The following is a 26,883-nucleotide window of genomic DNA, read 5'->3' as shown; positions in this document are numbered from 1 at the left end:
AGTTTTTTGTTGTTGTTTATTTTACTTCATAGTTTCCTGATTCTGTAATTCCAGATTATGTTCAAGTTTTTAAACATTGAACAAAAAAGCACAGAGGTTACATATTCAGCAAACGCAAACCACATAGTTGAGATTCATGTTTGGATTTATTACAATTCATTCCCGATAAAGTTAGCATGCAGATTTAGTATTGGAGCAAACAGCACATGCAGCCTTGTGAAGGAACACAGACTTACAATTTCATTTCAGCAGAATATGGTAATGGAGATTAATACACTCTAACATATTGGTTTGTCTGTGTTTTCAGATCATGAGTGTTTTTTTTTTTTGGCAGTTCAGAGAGAGCGCATGTGATTAATCTTAGTTAATGTTAACTAATGTAGTTAACTAATGAACCTTATTGTAAAGTATTACCATAAAATGTACTGTACAGGTTTTGAACAAAATTATCAAAAGTAATGCAATTGAAGGTCCAGAATGGCCAAAAGTAATCTCACTGTAAAAGATAAAGGTGTGTTACTTCGTGAAAATACATGTTTGTCATCTTTATCAATTATATTGCTTTATTAATTAATTCAAATTAAACACAAAATATTTAGTTATATTCTGTTATCTGATAATTTAGTGCAACAAATAATGTATTGCACATCTACAAATATTGTATTTCAGGAAAGTACTTCAGTGTCAGTGAAGAAGGAGCGATCATGATTTGTGTTCCCAGCATCCCGTTTAAGCACAGTAAACTGATTAATAACATTGTGCCTCTCCAAGCTAAAACCGTTGTCTCGGAAGTACAGAACAGCTGACAACTGCTTCTTGCTAAAGACGAGAATGGACAGTAAGGGAGAATTAAGTGAGAGGTTACTTACATGTAATCAAACAAGTGAACAAAACAATGTATTGTTTTAAAATAGTAGCATATTCAAAGTTATTATAACACTTACCTGATGTCTGGGTAATTACTAACTAATGGAATTAACAGATCTTTTATCTTTCTCTCATTTTCCATTCCAATAATGTCACTAAGGTAATCTCCCAACGGATAAAGCCAGTTTAAGGATGATCCCTGTGTACAGAATAATATTGTCAGTGCATGAAAAATCCATTTGTATATTCCAAACTATTTAATGCTTGACTGGATCTTACCATGTCCTCAAATAGTTTCTTGAGTTCATTCCATTGTTCTCTCAGTTTTACAGCAGCATCTTCGCTCTTGGTTTTTTTGCATGAGTATTTTTTCTTCATCAGCTGGGATACATATTCTCTGGCTACATAATAGTGCACATCATTTACGAAAACCTGCAAATACAGACACTGTGTTAAAAGTGGTGCTCTGTAGCCATTAGAGAGAATCTCTGAGTAGATGACAGAACTCACTTGAGCTGATGGAGCTCTCATAGATTTACAGAGCCCACGATAATTATCTATTCTACAAGTAACTTCTTTAAAATCTCCATTTGTTTTCAGCCATTTTTTTGTCATCATACCATCCATGTAAGGCTTTGGGGAAAATTGCATTGTAGTTAGTAATATTGTAATCTTCAACTATAAAAAATAATGTGTAATATGCTCTTTACTAGGTATAATTTTAGATTATGAGTAATTTAAAATAACAAGTTGGGTATTTTTTATATGTATATATCTGCGGTAAGGCCCACCTTGATATCAGTTTTGAAATGTTTTATCAGGGTCTGGGTAAGTCTTTGAATCAGTCCATCCGCATCTTTCTCCAGCTGCTCCACCTGAGTTGAGAAGTTCTCCCTATAAAACTGCATATTCTCTCTGTAACAAAAGCCATGACATAAAAAATAAAAAACCTTTGACATGCATGTCTCAAAGGACTGACAGGGACAGGGACTCACAGAAGATTGAGATTAAACAGATTTCTGTCATGACAACTCTCAGGGCTCTATCTTGCACCCGGCGCAAATGACTTTGTACACTGACGCATGTATCATTCCTATTTTGCACCCGCGCAAAGCGGACTTTTCCCTCCACAGACACACATCGGTTAACTAAGAAATACACTTGCGCTCCCCGGGGCGGTTCAGCGCAAAGAGGAGGCGTGTTCCGGCGCAAACTTTCCCTCATGCTATTTTGCTGTTCTATAAAACAATTGCGCCACTGACCAGAAAAAAACTAGTCTAAAGTCAGTGGCGCGTTGCGCGTTGTTCATTATGCTATTTTAAGCGCGCATGCTTGGCCATAATGTAGCGGGTGCACAACGCGCATACACTTTGATTCTCTCATCAACACAGATGCAGCAGTTTTTATTTTTGCAAATCATACATTATAACAAGGAAAAATATTAACACATGAGGGAAATCATTGTGGTGTCCATGAAAATTTAGTTTTTTTCCTCCCACGCCTGTTTAACCGACTCTGATTTGTATGGGGATGGGAGAAACCCACCCACGATAGATAGATAGATAGATAGATAGATAGATAGATAGATAGATAGATAGATAGATAGATAGATAGATAGATAGATAAATAGATAGATAAGTCTGATTTGAACGTTGAATTTCTTGTTATTTCTGCATGCATTCTACTTCAGACAGTCAATAAACAGTGCCGTCTGAGGGTGTTACTGCATGAGGGTTTATGCCATAGTTTACAGGTGCACGCAAAACACGCAATACATCGTCACTTCTCTGTCTTTCACGGTCCTGACAAGAACGTCGGTCTCCTCGGCTGTGAACCGCTCCTGACGCGCGCCTGGTAAATCCGCCGTTATAATAGCAATCCGCCATGCAACATGCGCACCTGCTCTTAAAGGGAATGTGAGATGACGCTCTGATTGGTTTATTCCACGTTACGCCCAAACCACACCTATGAATAATGAAGCTACTTCAGACCAACCTCTTTTAGATTTGCGCCAGGCGCAAGAGGCATTTATCCCGCCGGGAAAATAGCAACAGCGCCGGGATCCGCCCACAAAGTTACTTGCGCTTTGACACTTGCGTTTCAGATCGTTAAAATAGGGCCCTCAGAGTGTTTGCATTGGTAATGGATATGACAGTGTTGATATGTTTGGTCTAAGCGGAATAGATCTGCTATACGCTGCTGCTGCTACAGAGCAAATACAGGACTTGCTACTGCCAAATAGGGCTGGGCGATATGGCCCAAAAAAATTATCACGATATTTTTTTTATATCAGTCGATATCGATAATTATCACGATAAATGTCAAATCTTTATTTCTTTCAAGTTTAAAGGCAGATTTTTGCTCCTGAGTGAAAGTTGCATAAACCAGAGCGTTAATTGTGGTTTTAAACTACTCTTTATTGTCAGAACATATCATGACAAACACTTGCCAAACAGGTGAACATTTCACAAATCTGAGGTAGAACATTCAAACATTTGTCATTTTTCCTTAACAAAATTAATATCTTAATAGAAAAATATTTCTTTAGCACAGTTTGCAGTGCATGCTGCAAAATTCAAATGACATGTTTTGTCTCGAAATGCATATTTGACAGTGAGTTGACAGTAAATCTGCATCCTAACTCAAGCTAATACTACTATGTTAAATGTATGTTCATTAACAAAAACAGTAACATCCGTTTAAAAAAAAAAAAAGTAACGACCACATTTTTATTTGGTAAAATGTAATATTCTGACTGTTTGAGTTTTATTAAAAACCATTGGTCATCCAGTATCATGCATTTAGATCATGATAACCACAGATAAAACCAGTCATAGCCTATAACTTAGCACCTCACTATCTTGGCAAAATGTAACTTTATGGTTTCTATAGGCCTATTTGTATGAAAAACAGTAGCCTAACAGTTAAATACATTATTAAATACTGTAATTATATTCCATTAGTCATTTAATACATTGTCTACATTAATAATATTATACAATTCAATATGTATATTCCACATTTCATGGTGCAGTTAATATTACTAGGCTAACCTTACAGTAAATCCATGGTAGGCTAAATGGATTCAGTATCAATTCAGATTCTGACTGTATCGTTGCGCGCATTGTTTCTCCTGTTTGTCAGCGGTGTTTCATCTGTCTTTAAACATTTGTGTTCTTCGCTGAACTCAAGCGCTTCTCACTGGATCTTGTGAGCGAGACGATCAGAGTAAACGCGTCTGCTCTAGTCTAGTGAGCTCGCGCTGCGCTGCCGTTTGGACTTTGAGCCAAGCGGATAAACAGTCCGAGGCGCGCGCGGTTCAAATGAGTTTCGTTCTGCTTTTGGCGCATAAACATTATCGAACATTTATCGACCTCTTGATATCGTTTTATCGAGAAAAATTATATCGCGATAATTATCGTTATCGTTTTATCGCCCAGCCCTACTGCCAATACACGACACACTGCTGTGAGCAAGTAAGACATGCTGCTGCTGTACAATATGGCATATAAGAAATGCCCGTGGCAGATTTATACAGGTGGAGCTGGGGAAGGTGGAGGGTATCTGAAAATGCGCTGCAACTGCTACAGCATCATACACTCGCCGCAATGCAGCGCCAGACGCGACGCAAGTGTTTTTTGCTAGTTTCAGCCTGACGCAGTTATCCGCAGTTACGTCCTGCACCGCGTTGTTAAAATAGCAAATGCATTTGCGCCTATTTATGCCCCTATGCACGTGCAGGTCTGAAAACGAGGTGTGTTCAGGCACATTGTTGGCATGTTGCTATTTTGAAGCAACTGAAATAGACTGCGCCATTGACCAACAAAAACCTGGTCTAAAGTCAATGGCGGAAAATTTTATGTGTTATTTAAAGAGCGCGTTAGTAATGTGCGCCTATATTTTTGTTTTATGTTTTATTGTGTTCTTTTTGTTTGTAAATAAATTGCGTTTGGTTTCTCACCTATAAAAAACAAAAATAACGACTTTATTTCAACTATTCATTTCCTTCTCTGTGGGCCTCGAGTCAGTTCACTAGTGTAATAGCGTAAGCTTCTGTTGTTGTACGTCACACGCATCACGCACATGACCAGCGTCGGCCAATAGTGAGCCTACGTGTGACGTAGCTCTACGGAATCACACTACGTTAACTGAGTAGAGGCCCAAAGGGAAGGAAATGAATAGTTGAAATAAAGTCGTTATTTTTGTTTGTTTTTGCGCACAAAAAGTATTCTCGTCGCTTGATAAACTTAAGATTGAGCCACTGTAGTCACTTGGACTATTTTAACGATGTCTTTAGTAACTTTTCGAGGCCAGCAAGTTCAATCCCTGAAGAAGCCTATGGACTAGTATGGAGGAGTGATCCAGCTCTCAGATTTCATCAAAAATATCTTAATTCGTGTTCCGAAGATGAACGAAGGTCTTACGGGGGGTTGGAACAACATGAGGGTGAGTAATTACTGACAGAATTTTCATTTTTGGGTGAACTAACCCTTTAAGTGTGTCAAAAACACTTTAAAGTTCAAAAGTTTAATATCTCTTTAAACTATGATAGATTTGCATTTAATTGCCATTAACATGCAATGAAGTGTCTGAAAACATTACATTCAGTTTACACTAAACAAGTATATTCTTTTAAAATATATTATTTCCATAATAAGTACTCTTTTTCACAAGGGCAGTGTCCCTTTCATGATGGACTTACTTGAGTGAATTAAAACAGTTGATGTAGCTGATGTGATATTCTACCCATAGACAGCAGTCCAGCAGGTCAGAGGTCAACAGAGAGCGGGTGTGTTGCAAAAACTCTTCTTCGAATCTAAAAGAGAAGGAAACTGTCAGAGAAGGAAAGATGCAGAAGTGATTTCAAGTTAATCTATAATAATACTGTGACACAAACCTTGTATGAAATGGATTTAGCTCCTCTAAGCAAAAGCGTACCACTGACTTCCCCAGATTCTCATCGATCTTCTCAAGATTCTCAGCATAACTCGCTATCAGCTAACAAGACAAATCCAGAGGTGAAAATTAAATAAATAAAAATGTAATAAATTATAATAATAATGATAAAAGTTTTTGATCTCCCTCTAAAGTGAAAAGTTTAAGTCCTGACCTGGAAGATGGCCATGTAGGTTTTTGAAGTGAGAAATCCATCATCTGTTCTATCAGGAGAATTCTTCATTGTCCACACTTCTTTTTCAGTTATGATAATATTCTCCAGTGCAGATTTAAAGTCATCCTGATATCAAATATGGTATCACAGTACAACAAACTGATAAAACCAAAAAATTCTAAATAGGTTATGTGGTGTATTTGCTAAAAGGTACACTATGTAACTTTTTTCATTCAAAATAAACACAATTTAAATAATGGGCCAATACATCATAAATCCTTCTTCCAAAACATGTTTTTGTCTTACCCTGATTCACTATGGTAAGCCTATAATAAGTGTTTATATTTTAGACCTGTCTGGAGGGTTTTCGCAGGAAATTGCAGTAGCACCTCATTGCAGTACACGAGATCCAGGGGGTGGAGTTGGATCCAGATCTAAGGGGTGGAGATGGGTAGGATTAGGGGTGGGGTTGGGAATCAGGGGGTGGAGATGGGTAGGATTAAGGGTTGGGTTAGGGATCAGGGGGTGGAGATGGGTAGGTTTAGGTATATGTAAAGTGGGAGGAGTTGGATCTGGATCCAACTCCTCCCCCTGAATTTCGTGTTCTGCAGTGAGGACCATCTCGGAAATTGTGTAAATACGTCACTTGCCCATGTGTGATCTTGTCATATCCGTAAATAAAGAAAAGTTGCTTCGGCTACTTTGACGTGTGTATGGTGTGGGAGTGTCGTAGGTTAGTTGTCGCAATGAGCGGAAAAGTTTGACATGGAGCAGCTAAATCTCGCAACCTACGGGGAATCACCTGTTTAAAAGAAATGTTGATGAAAGTCTTGTGGCAAAAAGAGAACGCGACAGTGCTCGTAATAAAACGAGAATCAACATTGGCTTGGCTTTTGGATGTAGCGAGAACTGAGGGTGACGTGTCTGTTAAAGCTACAGTAATGTCCTTAGCTAGTCAGCTTGAGATCCTTTCAATCTAAACTGGTTCTCTTAAGCCTGATAGTGTTTCATGAGCAGTAGGACAATCTCCTTCTTTTTTTTTTATGAGAAAGAAGCAAATTCATCAGCACAGTCACGCAGAGCCGAAGCACAACCTGAACAATGTTGTTTCGCTAAATACTTGCTTTTTTTTAACTGGCCCTAATGTTACATAGTGTACCTTTAACCTAGAATGCTAAAACTCTTTCCTTGCAGTAGCTCACCATTTGGCAATGACAGTAAGAGGTCTTTATATTATTTAGCAAGTCTTCTTCCACTATAAGAATTCTCTGCTTGTCTCTCAGATCACTGTGGAACACCAATGAGATACCATTTCATTTAAACTGAATTATGCAATGAAGTGCCATTTAGACATTTGTGTGATGTGTTTTAAAAAGCTCACCTTGGGTAGTGATGAATAATGAAATCTAGAAGAGCATGGTAATCTTTCAGCTCTGTCACCTTTTCCAGAAGTCTCTTCAAATGCTCTCCTACAGCCTCATGATGGCAGGACACATAGGTTTCAAACACTTTAAAGTCTGCTGGATATGAGCTCAGAAGTTCAGTCTTCACTCTCTCCAAATCCTCCACCACAGCTTTACCCAGAAGCCCCAGATGCACTGCCAACCAGGAAGCGTTCTGCTCGCGGCTGTCCAGCTGAACTTTCTTCAGAGCATCTCGAACCCCGTCTCGTACTGCATCCCTCCATGCTTCCCTCCATCCCGGCATCGCTCCTGGTTCTCCCTGTCTCTTCTCTTCCTCCAGGATGATTTGTGCAACACACACCAGCAGCTCTTTATTGCGCAAGGGCAGAGCACTGGAGTTGCGTACAATGACAGACATTTTGTTCCTTAGAGTCACAAATAGATTATTGACATCTGTCTCTTTAGGAACTTGATTTGTGGGAGGAGCTCCTTCACCCACAGCTTTCAATTCTTTCTGGAGCTCCAGGCGGTGCATGGAGAGCAGGTTCAGATAGGCCTCCTTCAGCATATCTTTTTGTATATAATCTGTGATCTGCAAAACTGTTGTGAAAACAAAGCGGCAATGAGAAAGAGTGTTGCTATGAATAATATCATATAGAGCACTATGCATTACTTGTGCCTTCATTACCACCACAACAAATGGACTAGATATTTACCTGTGCATGGCTTTAGAGGGATCTTTGTGTCGTTGATTTCAAATGTCTTCTTTTTGCTTTTTCTGATCGAGGAAAACCTGCGAAAGATGTCTTTCACTGTGCAAACATAGAAAATATTATAAAATCTATACTGCACAAAATCAACAATCATTTTTTCCTTCTAAAAATGAGAGATGTATTAAACCAACACAGCATTATTCTCCTCCCTTCTCAACCATTGAATATCAAAAGGACACTTAAAAGGGTAAAGACAATGCAGCAGACAATGCATAACCCCAAAAGCTCAGATGAATCATTTAGCACCAATATTATGGATGTGTTAATAGGCTACTGTATAATAATATATGTAAGTATGTAACATCATTGATGGTGATTGATATTTTATTTTAAAGTGCTTTCCCTCATTTTGACATGAATGTTGTATTTCTCAGCTTTAGAAGAATTGTACAATCACACACTTGCACTTTTACAAATTGTTCCTTGTATTTTGCATAGTACCCACAGCAATTTCCACTTGCCCAGCCATGTTGCAATAAAACATTCTCTGCTACTGTATTTATTCAATTCTATTCAATTTCATGTAAATGACATTGATATAGGCTACTTGCCAGAAGTGGGAGATTTTGCCATTGTTAATCCAAGCGGCTATTAAACAACTCTGTACAATACATGAGAAAAGAAAAGTCAGAATATCTTATGAAAGTAATATATATTATGCAACATCAGCCGTTCAAGGCATTTTAATATGGTGCTTTATCTTATAAGCTACTATTATCATGCAGATAGTGATTTTATAATACTGGGAAGTCATTCACTCATAGGAAAACAACAAGCATTTTCCACCTGCAAAAAACAAACACTCTTCCTCGTTACTAACCCAATGAGTAACTAAACTTTCAAAAGACGAATTATAAAAAAAATATACAGTTGTGAATAGAAGAATTATGATAGCCTACAGTAAACATGAAAACCATGAATGAAAAATAAGTAAGGGTTGTCAGTTCTTTTAAATGGAGAAATCAAATGCTATCTCTTAATCTCACCGACAAATGATTAAAATCGTTTTAGTGTCGTCTCTAAAAAAAAACACAAAACATGTAAATAACAAGTAAATAATGTGTAGCTCTTACCTGAAACCTTTTCAGGGAATGTCCCTCCCTTTCTTCTCAAAGGAGCTTTACAAGCCAGGGAACTTACTTTCACTTTCATGTATACTTGAAAAGACACGTGTAAACCTGTAAGGCTTTTATCAGTGGAAGAATAGGTTCTTTGAATAGTATTTGCATTTGCTCTAATTCAGAGGGAGTAAAAGGCAATGGTTCAAGCAAAAACATGCAGCTGAAATAAATCAAACATTAATGTTTACACATCCATTTAGTTACAAATTAACAGAAAGAGACGTACACAAAGTTTCCATGTAGATGCAATTCACAACTGATTGGCTTCTGTCAAGTCAAGTCAAGTCACCTTCATTTATATAGCGCTTTTAACAATATAGATTGTTTAAAAGCATCTTTACAGTGATAATAGGAAATAAAAGTAACAGAGATTGTTTTAGCTTTACAGCAGCTCTAGAATAAAGTTATTGTCTAGCTAAAGTTAGTTTTGATTGATTCACTTCCGTCTCAATGATCATTAGTTATTAACTTAGGGGCCGCTAACACGACACCGTTCTAACAGAAAACCCTTAATGCGATCCGGCCGCTCATTTGCACAAAACAGTGCCTGGTGGCCCGAGAACGCAAACCATGAAATAGGTTTCAAGGTACAAGCCTTGAAAAATTCATAATACAGAATTTTTTATCGCTTCTGCGTATAGCCACGTGAACCGGAATTATGCCGACAACGTTTTATCTGTACAGAGGTAAAGGGAAGGGAAGGAGACCTTCACAGGGGAGAGACTACTTGACACTTCAGGACTGCGTTGTCGTCGTGTCCAGGCGCAGGTCCTTCATCAGATCCAGATACGGCCTGGATCCGGCAGACTGCGGTAAACCTCGGGATAAACAGAGAGACTAATATTAGCATAGACACCATCCTTCTTATGATGTAACAAGTAGCCTACATCAGGATTTATGGGATGTGTTCCCGCCGGTTCCGGCTGACCTAATCTATGCAGCCTAACATTGAATTGTAGAATTGTATAATGTGTTATGTGTATGCTAGGTCAAAGAGATGTGTTTTTAATCTAGATTTGAACCGACAGAGTTCTGATTGGTCAATACAACTTCCCAGTTCAAGATAAAGCAGATAATTATTTTTTTGTTGCATAGCAACTTACTAGAATATATAAACAACTAATCATTCCCTGGTGAAAAATATTATATGCTAAGTATACTGGCAGCCAGACTAATTATCAGTATACTTCAAGTGTGTTAATGATTAGTTAACTTGAAGTGTGCTATTTTGAAACAACTAATTTTATACTAAGTATATTTTAGTTGTAATTAAATTGTAGTAAAGCATACTTTAAGTGTATTTAGAGTACTTTTGTGTGCTAAATTGGAACAACTTCAAGTATATTTAGTATACTTTAAATAGGCTATATGCCTGGGGACTAATTACATGCTTAATTGATATTCAAGTGTACTTTATTTGTGTTACAAGTACATTACATAATCATTATGAGTGTATTCGAAACATACAAGCAATAGGCCTATACCATAAGTGTATTTATATATATATATATTTATTTTATTTAAAAAATATATATTTTTGGCGTTTTCGCCTTTTATTAGGATAGGACAGTAGCTAGCCGTTTCTCAATACCAAGTACGCAAACTTCGGTGTACGCAAGGAGTCGAGTCCTCCTTAGTTGACTTGACAACGAACTCCCGAGGACGGGAGGACGCAAGTCCGATAATTCTGCAAATGGAACAGCGGCGTTCTTGATAGCGTCACTCAGCTCGCTCTGGCTCTCCGGTCATCTCTTTACATATTTCAGACTACAATAAAACAAAATATGTTATAAAACACCACTCTGCCGTGTGCAACTTTCATTTTCAAAAATATTAAACATAGGCTAATGGCCACACAAATGTGGTCCAGGCAACGCAATTGATTATCTTCACTGCATAACAACACAAAATATAAAACACAACCCTGACTCTTTTTGTTTTCATTTTAAAAATATGATACATAAAAAACATTATAATTTTGATCATTAAAACGAACAATTAGCTGTGTCATTTTATTTTATTATGTAGGCCTACATACAGTGAAGAGAATGTAGGCAACATGTATAATAAAATAAATATATAAAATATTTTATATGTTTTAAATATATACAATAAAATGACACAACCCTTTTTTGTTAAATGTCAGTTTTAATGATCAATAATAGCCATTATAAAAGTATAAGTAGCCTAAGAGGTAGCCTATAAGAAGCTATACAAAACGTTTCGTCAAGGAACAAATGATATTAATGAGACAAAAAATCGGCAGTTAGATATACACAAGCCGATTTATATCTCATGTATAACCAAGACAGACATCCGAGCCAGTGGCAAGGACTAGCCGAGGAAAGGCTGTTCTCGGCGGGGCACATGAGCGCTGAGCCCCCAGTGATCGCCTGGATCTCACAACTCCGAAAACGTCAGATCAAATTTTCAAATAGGCGCTATCTTTATAAATAAATCAAAGATTTGACCTTTAAACAACTACATTCTCGCCTGAAAAACTCTTAAAACTACATTTCGTGACATAACAGTAGCATTTTTAAATTACGTGGGTTTTCTAATCTTCTATTGACGCTTGCTGGTTGGTGCGAGATGCATTCTGGTATACCTGGCTGTCTCAAGCATGTGTCTAGTATCTAGTATCAAGCTTTCTTATACTGTCTATGGTATCAAGTCCACACAAGCAAGTCACCTCTCAATGCCTCCTCGGTAAAAGGGGCGGATCAAGAACACATCCGGGGATTTGAACAGGATTTGGCTAGATGTGAACTTTGATTTGGAACAACACAAGTACAGACAAGAACCCAAGAACGCATATTAAGAAACGGGATGGATCGGACCAGTAAAGATCCACGAGCCGGGCACACTTGCCCACGAGGCTATCGTGGTGTGAAATATTTGAGTAAAAACTATAGGCTCATTAATACCTTATTCTACAAGGCTCATTATAAATACTACAAATTGCATACTTTGTCTTCAATAACAAATGTACGTTAGATAAATAAAAGCTATACTACAGTATGTATAGCAGGGATGGGCAACGTCGGTCCTGGAGGCCAGTTTAGCTCCAACCCTGAAAAAATCACCTGCCTGTAACTTTCTAGTAATCCCGAGGACCTTGATTAGCTTGTTCAGGTGTTTGATTAGGGTTGAAGCTAAACTCTGTAGGACAATGGCCCCCAGGACTGAAGTTGCCCATCCCTGATGTAGGCTATGTATTTTGAAAGTTTACTTTCAATGCATTGTTACAATGATCAAAGTCCAGCACACAGTTAAAATATACCTAAAATATGTTTAATAAAGTGCAAATAAATACACTTTTAAAAAATAAACTGAATTTTCACTTCAAGTATATATTTTTTAAAATATATTTTTAGAAAAATATGCTAAAGTACAATTATTTAAGTGTTAAAAGTTGTATTGTGAAAATAGGTAAAAGCATGATGCTAATTCTCTTTTAATGTATTTAAAGATAGTACATTTTTTGTTAGTATATTTGCAATATACATTTAATATATTTCAAATATAATAAATGTTTAGGGTTTTTTTCTCTAAGGTTTATAAAAAGCAAAATGGAACATGCCTTGTTGTATTGTGAATAGGCTATATTTTGTTAATAAAGAAAACACTCGATGCTTTGCATAACCACTAGCTACTATATTATTTTTCTTCAGTGCTAGGCACAATTGTATTTCCATAGATTATGGGAATCTAAAAGTGATGTGTAATCATTTTCAAAAACTCTCAAGTCAGTGAATACAGTGATTACTCTGGCAAAATCGTTTTATCTGAGCTCTTTTGAATCTGACGCTTCCTGTATCAGCTCACGCGGGCTCTTAATAATTAACAATGCACCTATTCAGTGACGTTTCAAGGTGAATCCCAGCTAGAAATCTGTTGTGAGTAGACTACCAGGGTTTTTCGCAGCTGTACTCGTGGCCTATTTACGGGAAATGTAAATGTAGTTAAGTCTTGCTGTTGAACCTGTCGGTGCAGTGCGTTTGCCAGCTGTTTTTTTTTTAGGCTACAATATTTAACAGAAAAGATCATTGGAAGTGGAAGAGGCACACTGACAGAAACCTAAGGTGAGTTCGTTTCACAGTGCGATGTTTACAAACATACTTATACATTCATATATTGTAATAACGGCCACATTTGTATTTATGCGTGTTTTTAGTACTGACTGATCTTTTAAATACATCTATCTTCCGCGACCTTTAATCGCTGAGATATCGTAGGCTACGTACCTGTAGCTGTGCCAACAACAGACATGTGTCAGTCAGAGAGTTAGGTGTCATACAAGATTAAAACTGATGTTACATTAATGTAATGAGTAATTTTAAGGAGATTCCATTGAGATAATGGCGAGCTGTGGTCCGTGATATCAAACGGTCGATAAGTTTAGAAAGAAAGCGCGGTCTGTATTTTCGCTCTCTAAAGCACCCCAATCACTTACAAACATGGTGTTGGTGTTGCTTTTGATATTATAAAGGAGACATTTCTTCCTAACTCAGAGATGATTTCTAAGAACCTGTCTTCTTTTGTTGTAAGAAACATACGACATGCGCCCATTTAGCTAAGTTACATTGAGAAATGTTAGCCAGCGTAATAATTTAAAGTTGGACTGGGTGATACTGTTATTGGGCAGCATATCAAATCATTTATAATACAGTGTTTACAGTAGTGGAGTGTAATGAAATAGGCTACTTCAGAATCTAATGTCGAAAATGAAGGCAGGAATGAAGATTAAAGGCATTTTAAATATTGTTTAGAGCTATTTAAAAAAAAAAAACTAGTTTAGTTACGTTTTATTTCAGTCACAATTGTATGTTTTAAAAAATGAACATGGACTGGAAAATGAAATCTCCAAAATTAGACAATACATGTTACACACTTAACCAGCATTGCCTTTAAAAAAAATCTGGGCTTTGAATGTTCTTTCTTCCTAATATTTGTGTATTGCTTGTTTTTGCTTTTAACTAAGGTAAGAGACTAAGCTTTCCATAAAGGTGTAATGTCAGGTTAAGGGTGTCCTATTATTCACCCTATGTGTGGTTCATCTTTTAACTTTGGGACCTGTATTGTGATTATTTGAAACGAGTTTATATACAAGCTCATGTCTTTCTGTTGTTATGACAACATGTACGCCTTCTACATGATTCCAATCCAGTGAAAAAGAAAAAGTCATGTTGTCAGTAAACAAAACAAAAAATCATGATGTACCTGCTGATAGATTCAACATTTCATTCTCACACTCGGCTCCAGTGGTCAACACTATCAAACCTTGCATTGTTTTTTGGCACAATATTTCAACATTTCTTTAAAGTTCTTGATATATTTTACTCAAGCTTGATCCGACTGACGCATGGCAAAATGGCAGACACTGGAAAAGAAGAAGTAGACGTGGGAAATGAGGTTAATGACCCACCAGAATGGGGTGAGGATGCAACAAAGGGTATGAAAAATGGTGGAAAACAGATGGAAAGTCCGGTCAAGGAGAAGAGTCTTGGACTTATGAAGACGTTCAGAGCGAGTTTGAAAGCAGTCAGTCCTATGACATTGAAAAACAAAAGGTCAGAGAACACAGACAGCGACCAAAGCCAAATCTCAAATTCTCAGTTACAACTGCCGTCCTCTCCAAGTAAGTGTATCCATAATGTGTTAAAAAAGTGTTTAGTGACAATGTCTTCCCAAGGTTAAAGTTATAACAGGTAGAGCAGAATATATGGTACTTATAGAGTACTGTGAACAGTGCTGGTTTAACTTAACTTCTGGTAGACAAAAGCAGCATTGTCTAGTAGATCCTATTCATGAGGAACCATGTTAGCCTGTTAGCTTGTAACAGATAGTTGCATAAGGCTTTTATATTTACTTTGGATTTGCTAAAACTCCTTGCATGTTTCTCTTTTTCAGGCTTGAGCAGAGGATCTCCCTCACAATCTTCATTTCAGAGTCCCAAGGCAGAAAAAGCTTCTCTTACCAGAACTAAGTCAGGTGACTGGTCTTTGCAGGTCACTAGATTCACCTCTAGACAAGGGAAATATGTCATTACAGGATGTGTTGATAGTAAATGTAGCAAACAATGCAGAAAGGCTTATTACGTTATACCTTTTGGGAGATCTAGCCTTTACAATTATGTTTATTCCTAAAATTAATAGAATAGTCACATGAACAAAACATATGTCCTCCTGATCTTTATATCCTGTTTGTTCTATCATTAAGGTTTTTAAAGATACATAAGGTACACAAAGACATTGTAAGTGTACATTTGAGATATTAGATGATCATATGTTTTCTTGAATTTTTATTCATTAAAAGGGTCAAATCTTGGGTAAAATCATCTTTCATATTACATGGTCATGTTTTTTTGTTTGTTTGAGAACATTTGCTCAATTGAATGTTACACATAATGACATGAATCATCTCCAGTAACTGTTTTATTCTCAGATGCTGCAGTTGGAATTACAGGTACATTGACAAAGAGAGGCACATCGTTCAGGCAAAGTTTGGGTCTGAGTTCTAAAAAACACAAACAGGAACCACTTCAGCCTGTCACAGAGGACACGTTTTCATCTAAAGAGCAGAGATCGGATAGCGTGAAGAGCATAGCCAGAGTGTTGGAGCTCAGAGACACCTATACTCTGCCTGAGATACCACCTTTGCCTTTGTCAGGTGAGTGTTTATCACACAAGTATTGTGTGTCCCATCTCTAGGTAGTTGACAAAGAATTTTTCAACATCATGGTTTAGAAATTTTAGACTTTGTGACTGGTTAGCATGTTTGTTACACCATTAACTTTTAGGTCTTGTTTTACTAAATGTTTATTTCGTTTGCTAAAATATAGTAGGTCAAAACAAAATTGTTCTTTACCCTGTATGGGGGCTGGGGGCTACCCTTATCATTTTGTCTGGGTTTCTGTGAATTCAAGCAATGAATCTTCATTGATAAGAGTTCAGTTCATGTTCAGTCATGAATCTTGAGCTGATAAGAAGTCGTCAACAACAACAACAACAACAACAACAACAACAACAACAAAAAAGCATTTTAAAAAGCATTTTAAAATAATCTTATATGGTGAATTGCCTGTCACACTGCACAACAACTACCCACACTGTACACTACTGTTGAAAAGTTTGGGATACTTTTTTGAGAAAATACTTTAATTCGGCATGGACACATTAAAATGATCCAAAGTGACCATAACGACATTTGTAATGTTACAAAAGTTTTTTATTTAAATTTTTTTTCTTTTGAACAAATTTTTTTTATCATGGTTTCCACAAAAATATAAAGCAGCACAACTGTTTTCAACATTGATTACAATACAAAATATTTCTTGAGCAGCAAATCAGCATATTAGAATGCTTTCTGAAGGATCATGTGACACTGGAGACTGGAGTAAGGATCATAACAGGAATAAATTACATTTTAAAATATATTCAAAAATATTTCACAATATTACTGTTTTTAATGTATTTTTGTTCAAATAAATTCAGCCTAAGCATAAGAGATTTCTTTCAAAGACATTAAAAAATCTTACTCACCACAAACATTTGAATTGTAGTGTATACTTGTTTGTCATTTTAATGGAGAAAAAAAAACAGTAGTATATGGCACAGGTGTGTACTGTGACAAGATGTTTTATTCCTGGTTTTTAGCACTGTTCATTTGTAAACCTGTCTGTTAGTATATATATCTATTTATCTGTAAAGTACTTCACATATGGCAACATTACCCGGACCACATCATAAGATTATAATCAGAATCCCTTCGATTGCTAATCTATGGTAAACAACAGAGCATGATTGGGACATTTTTGGAAAGCATGGGCTCATCATGTTTAGATTTAGACAGAGGATCATTCCTGATTGAAATATAATACTGTAGCTGTTAATGGAAGTGTGTTAGCTCCTGTATTATGACACAACTCATGCAGTCGTCCGTTTACTAATATTTTGCTTTTTCCCTCCTCTATTCTCCCTCTGTACTGTGTTATTTGCTGCAGTAATGGAGATTAACAAACTGATAGAGATGGAAGCTTTAGAGGAGGCCTATGTGAATCTACTGTCTCTAAGTTTGGAGCTACAGCGTGAGCATCAAGCTCTAGATCAAGAAGACTGTCCCATCGAACTAGTCCATAAAGAGAAAGACCTCAGTTTGCTCTATGGAACACTAAGAAACAAAATGTCTATCATTGTACGCAACTCCAGTGCTCTGCCCTTGCCCAATAAAGAGCTGCTGGTGTATGTTGCACAAATCATCCTGGAGGAAGAGAAGAGACAGGGAGAACCAGGAGCGATGCCAGGATGGAGGGAAGCATGGAGGGATGCGGTACGAGACGGGGTTCGAGATGCTCTGAAGAAAGTTCAGCTGGACAGCCGCGAGCAGAACGCTTCCTGGTTGGCAGTGCATCTGGGGCTTCTGGGTAAAGCTGTGGTGGAGGATTTGGAGAGAGTGAAGACTGAACTTCTGAGCTCATATCCAGCAGACTTTAAAGTGTTTGAAACCTATGTGTCCTGCCATCATGAGGCTGTAGGAGAGCATTTGAAGAGACTTCTGGAAAAGGTGACAGAGCTTAAAGATTACCACGCTCTTCTAGATTTCATAATTCATCGCTACCCAAGGTAGGTATTCCTACCTTTAGATTTTGTTTTGGTAAATACAGCTGGTCAATATCACTTACAAATCTTTTTTTTTTTGTGCTGTTGTTATTGTTATTTAAGTAAGTCATGCTGTTCCAATCCTGTATTAATTACACTTTTGATACACAAATTTAATTTCTTTGATGAATATCCTGGCCATTTGTTCCATATAATGAAAGTGAATGGGATCTCAAGTTTGGAAAGGACAAAAATGCACTATATACAGTATGTATCATAAAAGTGATCCATATGACGTACAGTACACTACCATTCAAAACTTTGGGGTCAGTAGCAAGTCTCTTAAGCTCAACAAGGCTGCATTTATGTAATTTTATGAAATATTACAATATAAAATAACTTTTTTTATTCTAATATATTTTAAAATGTAATTTTTCCTTGTGATGAAAAAGATGATTTTTTTAATCATCCTTACTCCAGTCTTCAGTGTCACAGAAATCATGCTGATTTGCTGCTTAAAAACATTTCTTATTATTATCAATGATGAACAGATGTGCTGTTCAAAAGAACAGCATTTATTTGATATAGATATCTTTTGTAACATTATAAATGTCTTTACTGTCACATTTGGTCAATTTAATGGGTCCTTGCTTGCTGATGATTAATTTATTTCAGAAAAAAAAAATCTAACTGATAATAAAACCTTTGAACAGTAGTGTATATTCAAGGTCTGTAGGTCAAAGGTCAAATTCTGAGGCTGTGCAATAGATTTTTATGATAATCTTTAGTCATTGTTCACTGGAAAACCATATCCGAATTGACATCAGTGGCATTTAATCAAAGAATCGTGATGTCGTTGATGTCAAACCTGATGTGGATTCACATAAGCCAATCAAAAGACTGATATACTCCAAACGTCCACTTCACAAATCGCTAAAGGTCTAGTGGTCTCAACGTGTTTTTAATGACCCCAAACTTCAGTTTGATAAATAGCTCTTTGTGATTTATTCCAGTCCTCTTCAGACCTTATATGGATACTCATGTGTGCACCAGTTGCTGAGATTCATTGTAAAGTTGGTTTCACAATAAAGCACAGAACCATACATTTAAAGGATGCGCCTTTAGAGTTGAGAGTCACGTTTACTATGACATATTATGAGAGTTGTGATTATAGATGTGACATTACTTCAAGGGTTATGATATGACTGTAAATAAAATAATAATAAACTATATTTAAACTGCTGTTTCCATAGTGAGAAGATAATGGGAAGCTGCTCTCTGCAGCCAGAGCTGAAGGAAGATCAGAGAGTGCTTCCGCTGGACAAAGACTTCCTTAACATGATTAAAGTTAAATACTGCAGTCGTTTACAGGTAGCATACAAGCACATATGTCATCTGAGATACCGCTAGTAGCTAACAGTCTGAATTCAGTGTCCACTCCTGTGCTTTTAACAGGCTGACATGAGAACATCACTTGACAGAATTATTCAGTTGGAGAATAAGGAAATGTGGACAGAAAAGAGGAAACCAAACATTGATGAGGGAATCTACAGCTCACACATTGACATGGACATCTGGACGGTGAGCCTGCACTTTCATAATTAGCTCACCTTCCCTCAGATCTAAATGGAAGTAAAATTATGATTAATAGAAGGTCCTTTGATTTTGCATTTAAATGGCCACAGTCACAATGGAATTTGTTTACCAGTAGAGGGCAGTATAGGACCTTTTTCTTAACTTACGGTGTCCCCGAAACTAATTCAAAGCGACACTTAAAAATGTATGAGTGATATTGCACACCAAGTGGCGTTTATTTTAAAGAAAGATAACACAATCACACTTTGCTAGTAAATAATTTCACACAAAGAACTTTGTTCAGTTTTAAGTGATAAAAATAGGTATAGTTATGAAAAAAAAAATCATTTTGACACTTAAATGTTAAATGTTTGTGAAACAAGTTCATAGTTAAAGGGATAGTTAATCCAAAAATAAAAATTCTGTTAATTTAAATAAAATCTGTTCATGTGTTGAGCAAGCAAATCTCTTTACATGTCTTGGATTAAACTGCTCAATTCATATGGTGCCTTTTTAACCTTTTTGGATCTTCTAAGTTTTGGTTACCTGTACTTTCAGTGGAGGGACAGAAAAACATTAAACTTATAAAGTCTTGTATGTTTGGAACAACATGAGGGGGAGTAAATAATGTCAGCATTTTGCATTTTGAACTATCCTTTAATGTGCTAAACTATGCTAGATAGTTAATGTTATAATATTGTTCTATAATTATAAATTCTAGCATCATTTGTTTGCAAATGCCACTTGTTTAAAAAAGATAAAATTTTAGTTCGGTGACATTCAGATATGTTCAAACTTGTCCAAATGTTTTTTGGCTCACTGTAATTGTAAAACAGCACAAGGGAACAAAAACACATTTATGTTTTCTTTCCCAGAATATTAAAGGGCATGCACAAGGATCCAGAAGAATTGATGTGAACCTTGAGCAGAAGGTTGTTCGATCCTGTTTGGAGGAACTGAAGACCTTTCCGAAAAGGTTTGTGATAAAGAAGAACTAACATGCTAACTGAAAGTATGTTTTCAAAGTAAGCTCCAAAAGCTTCTGTAGTATATTTTTTTATGTGCAGAGAAAGTGATTTTTAAGAAAATTCACTTAACAGATGTTAAATCTTTATTTGCTGATATGACTGTTATTATTGGATTAAAAAAGCTTACCATAGTGTCATTCTGTGTCAACTCAACCAGAAGTACTGAAATGAAATGTAGATAAAAAAAAAAAAAAAGAATTAGCCAGAATACAGGGGGTTAAAATGACTATAGAAAGACGGCAGCATCGGTAGGTCTATTAGTTAAATTGGGAAACAGCACTTTTTGTGCTTTGGAAAAGTGCCTTATCCTTATTTTTGAACTTTCACCATTGGCATATAAATAAAAACAAAGATTGCTGAAGTCAACATATTTAATTAATAGACCTACCAATCTCTGTGTAAAAATAAAAATAATGATGCTGTCACCTTTGTATGGTCATTTTTACCCCCCTGTAATCTGGCTCCAAATTCTCTTTCTCTTCATGTGGCAGATCTTTCTCATAGACTTGATTAAAACTACATCCCATTAAATGTATTCCCATATTTAACACATTCCCCTCAACGATAACTGAAAAATCATGTGATCTTAGAAAAACATATTTCTTTTTATTTCTCTGTATCGCTGACTGTTGTTATTTGTCTCTGAAGGTTTGAGTCAGCGTTTGTTGAGTGGAGCAGTCCTCTGTCTAACTCATCTCTCTGGACAGAGTATCACATCAGCTACATCAACAGCTTTAGTGCCCTAAAGTAGGTCATTTACACAACATACGGCCCAAAAGTAAATTGTAATTTTCATTGAAACAATTTTTACACACGTGTTTGAGAGGAGTAGAAATAATATAAAACTTTATAAGTCTAGTTTCAAATTCAATTTTATCTCTTCAGAAAGATTATGTGAATACAAAGCCAAGGGGTGGAGAAAGCTATTTGTTTACTTTCACAGTCATCTCAATGGCAGAATGTTCATTCCAGCTTCTGATCTTTGCCTGTCATCACTCAGTTCAGAAAGCAACTGTTTTTAAGCCAATCACCTTATATGCCATGAAGCCATGAAAAAAAAAAAAAACATAAAACAAACAATCCGTCACGTGATTTCCAGGAATTCATGCCACATAGAGGCAGTCAGGCAGCTGGCAGGGGAATTCCCTGACACTGGGGAATGTTAGTTGCGATGTAAACCCCTAGATGTGTGTCGCTAAAACTTAAACCACTAAAAGTCTAACTAAAAAAGGAAATACAATTTTAGATATGAATGAGTTATTGATGATTTCTTAAATATTACAAAGCAGACAATACTGTATCAAGGTGTTCATTATTATGACCTAATTATTATTCATCCTCTTGTGTGCTTTGTTGTTAGCTGAAAAGGCAACCAGAATCCTTTAAGCTTATTAGCTGTAACCCAATCCATTTGTCAAATGTGATACTCTACCATTCAAAAGTTTGGGGTCAGTAAGTTTTTTTAAATTGATCTTTATAAATAAATACTTGTATTTAGCAAGGATGCATGAAATTGATCTAAAGTGAAAGTATAGACCTTTTACCAAATTTAAATTTATATATATATATATATAGATATATTATTTTTTTTACCACTTTTTTTTTTAATTATTACCAAAAAATACATGTTGTTCTATTGAACTTTAGCCTGGGAAAACCCAGACAACTTTCGGCAAATTTAGATTTGCTCTGAAAGTTAGTCTGGCAAAGAGCTCATTCAAGCCCATTTCCAATCCGTCGAAATCGAGGCACCAATCAGAAACGTTGGGGCGGGCTTTACACGATGACGACAGTGCTGGGATTTTGAAGCAGATTTTAGCTTACATTACAAAGATGGATGCCGCCGTCGAACATCACTCGTTCGAATCAGCTATCGCGTCTGTTTTAAGCGATTTAAACGTTTCCTTTTTGTTAAAAACCGAGCAAAGAACAACACTCGGAGATGTGTCTCCGCCGCTCTGCATACGTCATCTCCTTCATCGCTCTGATTGGGTTTAGGTCTATCCGCGACGTCCGTTGGTGACGCCCCTCTGGAAATGATTTGTCTATGACGCTTTGCCAGACCATAACTCAGTTACAACTGAGAATGGTCTGGTTTTAACCAGGCTAATTGAACTTTGTATCCAGCAGATAATCCTGAAAAAAAGCATAATATAATGATTTCGAATCAGTTTCATTGCACAGCATCTCAAATATTGGGTTGATCATTCCGAAATGCCTGAGCCAAAGTTTGCCATCAGAATGATTTGGTATAATGACCTCCCAGAACAGTCTCACTCGTTTATGAGGCAAGAAAAAAGAGCCACAGTGGCTTCCCCCTATTTCTGCAGCTTCTATTTTTATTACAGATGTTTTGCGCCAATTCCCCAGTAAGTCACGATTCCATGGGATGGAAACGCTGCTTTATTCACAAGTGTTTTATGCAATATTCCAATTTTGTGCACAAGTTAAATTCACAACTTTGGATGGAAACATAGCTAATGTAGCAAGATAGATTAGAAAATGTTCTTATGTGGTCGTAAAGAGCAAAATACAAACTGTATATAGACAAAACCCACATTTTATAAACTTTTTAGATTGTTCTCTTTTGGACAGCTGACATTACAAGTGCTGAAAAGCAACTATAATTTAAAAATATTTTTTCTCCAGAGAGCACATGGAGAGCTTTAAGGACAGCTGCCCGATTCCGCTAGAGCTGGTTCGAAGGGAAATAGATGGACTGACCACCAAATTGAGTCAATCTGTGCTGGAGCACTTCAAAACAGATGTCAAGGTGTGAGCTTCTGAACCACACATCGTTAACAATACTTGTTAAAAAATGGCAATAGTTTGAGATACACACCAGATAAATTTAAGAACCATTCAGACAATAGGCTAGCTGACTTGATGTAGACCTTCTATGAACTACTTGTTTATTTTAATACAAAAATTAATATAAAACTCTATATTGTGCAGAATTCTAAAAGTAGGTAAATCACTGAATTCAGTCATAGTGTTTGTGAATATGCAACTGGAATTTAATAATTAATTGAATGTCTATTTTTGATAGTAGGATGAGTGAATATTAAGAGCTTCTGTTTGTAGCCTTTCCTCAGGAGACAAATGACAGGAAAATGGTTTTCACTTGATGAAGACTTTTCACAGCTGATCGAAAGAACCAAGAATCTTTCTGAAAAGACCAAATACATGAGCCCAAAACCTAAACAGGTGAGACTTCGACCAGTTTTTTTCAAGTATATACACAAACAATACACACTTGACCGCGTAGAGCAGCGTGCAAGTATCCTAACCACTGTGCCACAGCTCTCGTGTCACATTAGTGAACTGTTTACACTGCCTGTCAACAAAATACACATCTTCATGTATTTATTGTAAAATCTGTCTTTTCTCGGCTTTCTTCTGTTTATGCAACTTAAGGTCTTTGTGAATGAAGCTCACATTTTTGTGGTGAAAGAATATGTTTCTCAGCTGATGAAGAATAACTACTCGTGCAAAAACAGGAAAAATGAGACGGCTGCCACTAAGATCGCAAATCAGTGGGAGGAACTGAAGGAGATTTTTCAAGAAATGGTACAATTCCCATAATGCAACTTTAAAAACCAGTGCTTTTTTTTATTAAAGTCCAATAAATATTCAATAATTGTATCCCTTAAAACAATTTCTTCATGCCTTAAAATAGCTAGAATATAACTCTACACCCTTGCTTCATTTAATGTACGCGGAATATTCATATCCATGAATAAGCAAATTATCCCCGCCTCCACTCAATCCCAGCTCTGAGTACCTGATCCACTCGGTCCACTTTACTGTAGTAAACGCTTCATGGTGGCAAGTCAAGTGGAAATACTGGTTTAATTCAGCCATATGTTTGAACCAGAAACTGATTCAGAAGAAGAAGCGGAAGGGTGAATTATACAGGGTCGTCTACAAGTCAATGTATCAGAATGGTAATGCATTTTATGTATTGCTCTCTTCGTCGGACATAACGGTAATTGATATGATTAGCTTTTGGCTTGACTACGTTTTCAAACAGCTAATAATGTGTTGCTAATGTAATGTTACACAAACCATGTTTCAGACAGCTGCCTTCTAAACATAAGTATCATTAGAAACGCTTTGAACAACAAAAACAACATGACATCATGACTTTGCGTAAACATACACGCCACTTTCAAGTCAAGTGGCGTGTTATCTATACGCATTTTGAGCTATCCGCGTGTATGTCCACGCCGAAACGAACCGTCATCTTTTGCGTGTATGTCTACGCCGTTAAATGTCCGAGTGATTCCGCGTGTTTGTACACGGCGTTAAATGTCCGAGCGAAACGAAGCAAAATGTAGATCTACATCTGGGGAGTGATATTTTTTTTCCTAGGATGGTAGGGGAAGACTCATAAATGGTATTAACCCCAGGTTTAGGGACGGGGTTGGGGTAGGTCATATATACAGTAATGTAACGTTAAGTCAACGGCGTTGATAAACACGCTGAAAAGCGATTATGCGTGTTGATAGCACGCCAAAAATGGAAATACGAATTGGCGTGTCATACATACGCCATTTCATGAGATCAGTCTGACAAAAAGGCATATAGTTCATCATAACATCGTAATATACATCTGTTTTGACTGATAAATTTGCACATGGTTTGTCTTAAAAAAACAAACAAAAAAACACCACATAGATATTTAAAAACAACATTAAAAACTTGATTTTCGCTACAAAGGGTCTTTAAACCATGCTAACATATTCCTTACTGCATCATTCTCTGCATAGAATTCTACCTCAGAATGGCTCCATCCAGTCGGGGACCAGCTGAGCAAGATCATTGGGTGCAGAAAAAGTGATGTAAAACATAACCTACAGCCACTGGTTGAAAACTATCCAGACTTCAGGTGCGAGTCATATTATGTGCTGCAGAAAATGTGTACAATTTAACAAACAATAATTTTACTTTGATTCAACGAATGTTTCGCCCATTCCAGAAGGAGCCATCTCTCAGCTGTGCTGTACTTCCGAGGAATTATAAGAGGCAGGGAAAGGCATATTATACTGCAGCGACTGGCAGAGCTGAAAGAGAGCATTGGGAATGCTGGGAATAAAGAGCATGCTCTCTTTAATCAGATTCAAGCAGCAGTTAACACAGACTGCCTGCCTGGTACAACCTTCTCCTGTCTGTCCTTCATCATGCCAAACAGCTAATCCAAAGAAACACACTTCATTTGATTTGAAGTGGGAATAATGATTGCACTGTTTGATAGCGACAGTATGCCTTAAAATATGAGCGATAAGGAATGTTTTCCTGCCTTTGTGAATAATTTATAGTCTTGTATTCTAACAAGATGATTTGGTAAATGTGTTTCACTATTATCGTGTGGAATTTTGTGAAATCGTTGTGGATGACACTTTAAATCTAATCAGACCATATTATATGCATTGTAAAAAAAAAAAGAGAAAAAAAGGCATTGGCAATGATAATGTGATATTTCTATAATCCACATCTTAGTTGAGAAACGTTCTCATAAGTGCATGCCGGTAGTGTTTTTAATAGTCCTACACAAACAATTAAAAGCTCACAACCAGATCAGGTTAAACTGATGTTTTGTATTTCTTCTTAAACACGCATATCCATTTTTAACCACTGTTATTAGAAAATGAACTTTTTGAATTTCAAACTTGGACAGTGTAAGTTTTGGCCCTCTAGCGGTTGAAGCATACAACTGCACGTCTCTGGCGGAGGAAAATTGTTTTGGTATAATGAGTTGTGCTTCGACTCCGTTGTTCTGCGCGGATGAATCTGATGGCTTGAAGAGCACCGGTTATGATGATCATCATTTCAGTCCGATTCGGGATGACACTAACGACGTCAAACTCCCAAATACAAATAAATTAATAATATATATATATATTTTTTTTTAAATGCGTCTCATGAGCATGTAAGTAGCTTATATCACTTTTGTTTGATTTGTTGAAAAGTCGCTTTAAATAGCATAAAAAAGTGTGGCAATGCTGATTGCTGACAACGATTGCTATTTATATCGGATAAGGTAAAACAGAACACTATAGGCCTACTTTGCTGGAGGGCTATTTAGGCCTATATGCAAATATAGCAAAGTAGTGACTGGTTTACAGCGATTGGTAAGTTATTGCTACCAATAAACATTACTTTGTGAAACTAATCAATGGACAGTAAATGTGTTGTTGTGCGAACTAAACGTATTTATGAAAAGCAACGAAATCCAGACAGCTCTAGAATATAAATAGGCCTAACTGCACTGATTACCGTAGTGATTAAGGGTAAGGAAAAAAAAATAAGTTTTGGAAGATCACTCGCTCGTTAATTGGTTAATTTCTATAAAAATGTTCACTAGCCTATTAAAGCATAAATTACCGTATGGTATGATGTATGC

The 26,883-nt window shown here is 36.6% G+C and overlaps 2 protein-coding genes across 2 annotated transcripts; one reads left to right on the top strand and one right to left on the bottom strand.

Annotated features, from left to right (window-relative positions):
• Positions 1-569: 569 nt before the first annotated feature.
• Positions 570-9,273, bottom strand: si:dkey-45k15.1 (exocyst complex component 3). Its single transcript, XM_056248175.1, has 13 exons — positions 9,227-9,273; positions 8,705-8,754; positions 8,097-8,192; positions 7,359-7,980; positions 7,180-7,264; positions 5,978-6,103; positions 5,765-5,865; positions 5,570-5,683; positions 1,659-1,782; positions 1,378-1,500; positions 1,147-1,299; positions 945-1,066; positions 570-819 (listed from the first exon to the last, which is right to left on the bottom strand). The coding sequence occupies exons 2-13, from the start codon at positions 8,724-8,726 to the stop codon at positions 666-668; spliced, it is 1,842 nt and encodes a 613-aa protein (XP_056104150.1). The 5' UTR covers positions 8,727-8,754; positions 9,227-9,273; the 3' UTR covers positions 570-665.
• Positions 9,274-14,528: 5,255 nt separating this feature from the next.
• exoc3l4 (exocyst complex component 3-like 4) lies at positions 14,529-26,071 on the top strand. Its single transcript, XM_056248174.1, has 13 exons — positions 14,529-14,915; positions 15,188-15,268; positions 15,722-15,946; positions 17,280-17,898; positions 19,128-19,245; positions 19,330-19,455; positions 20,325-20,425; positions 21,126-21,224; positions 23,127-23,250; positions 23,562-23,684; positions 23,895-24,047; positions 25,250-25,368; positions 25,459-26,071. Exons 1-13 carry the CDS (start codon positions 14,648-14,650, stop codon positions 25,673-25,675), a joined length of 2,373 nt encoding a protein of 790 aa, XP_056104149.1. The 5' UTR covers positions 14,529-14,647; the 3' UTR covers positions 25,676-26,071.
• The last annotated feature ends 812 nt before the right edge of the window (positions 26,072-26,883 follow it).

The sequence above is a fragment of the Rhinichthys klamathensis genome, unplaced genomic scaffold (assembly GCF_029890125.1).
Source record: "Rhinichthys klamathensis goyatoka isolate OS25496 unplaced genomic scaffold, OSU_Roscu_1.1 h1tg000053l_1, whole genome shotgun sequence".
Classification (NCBI taxonomy): Eukaryota; Metazoa; Chordata; class Actinopteri; order Cypriniformes; family Leuciscidae; genus Rhinichthys; species Rhinichthys klamathensis.
This window is presented reverse-complemented; position numbering and strand designations above follow the sequence as displayed.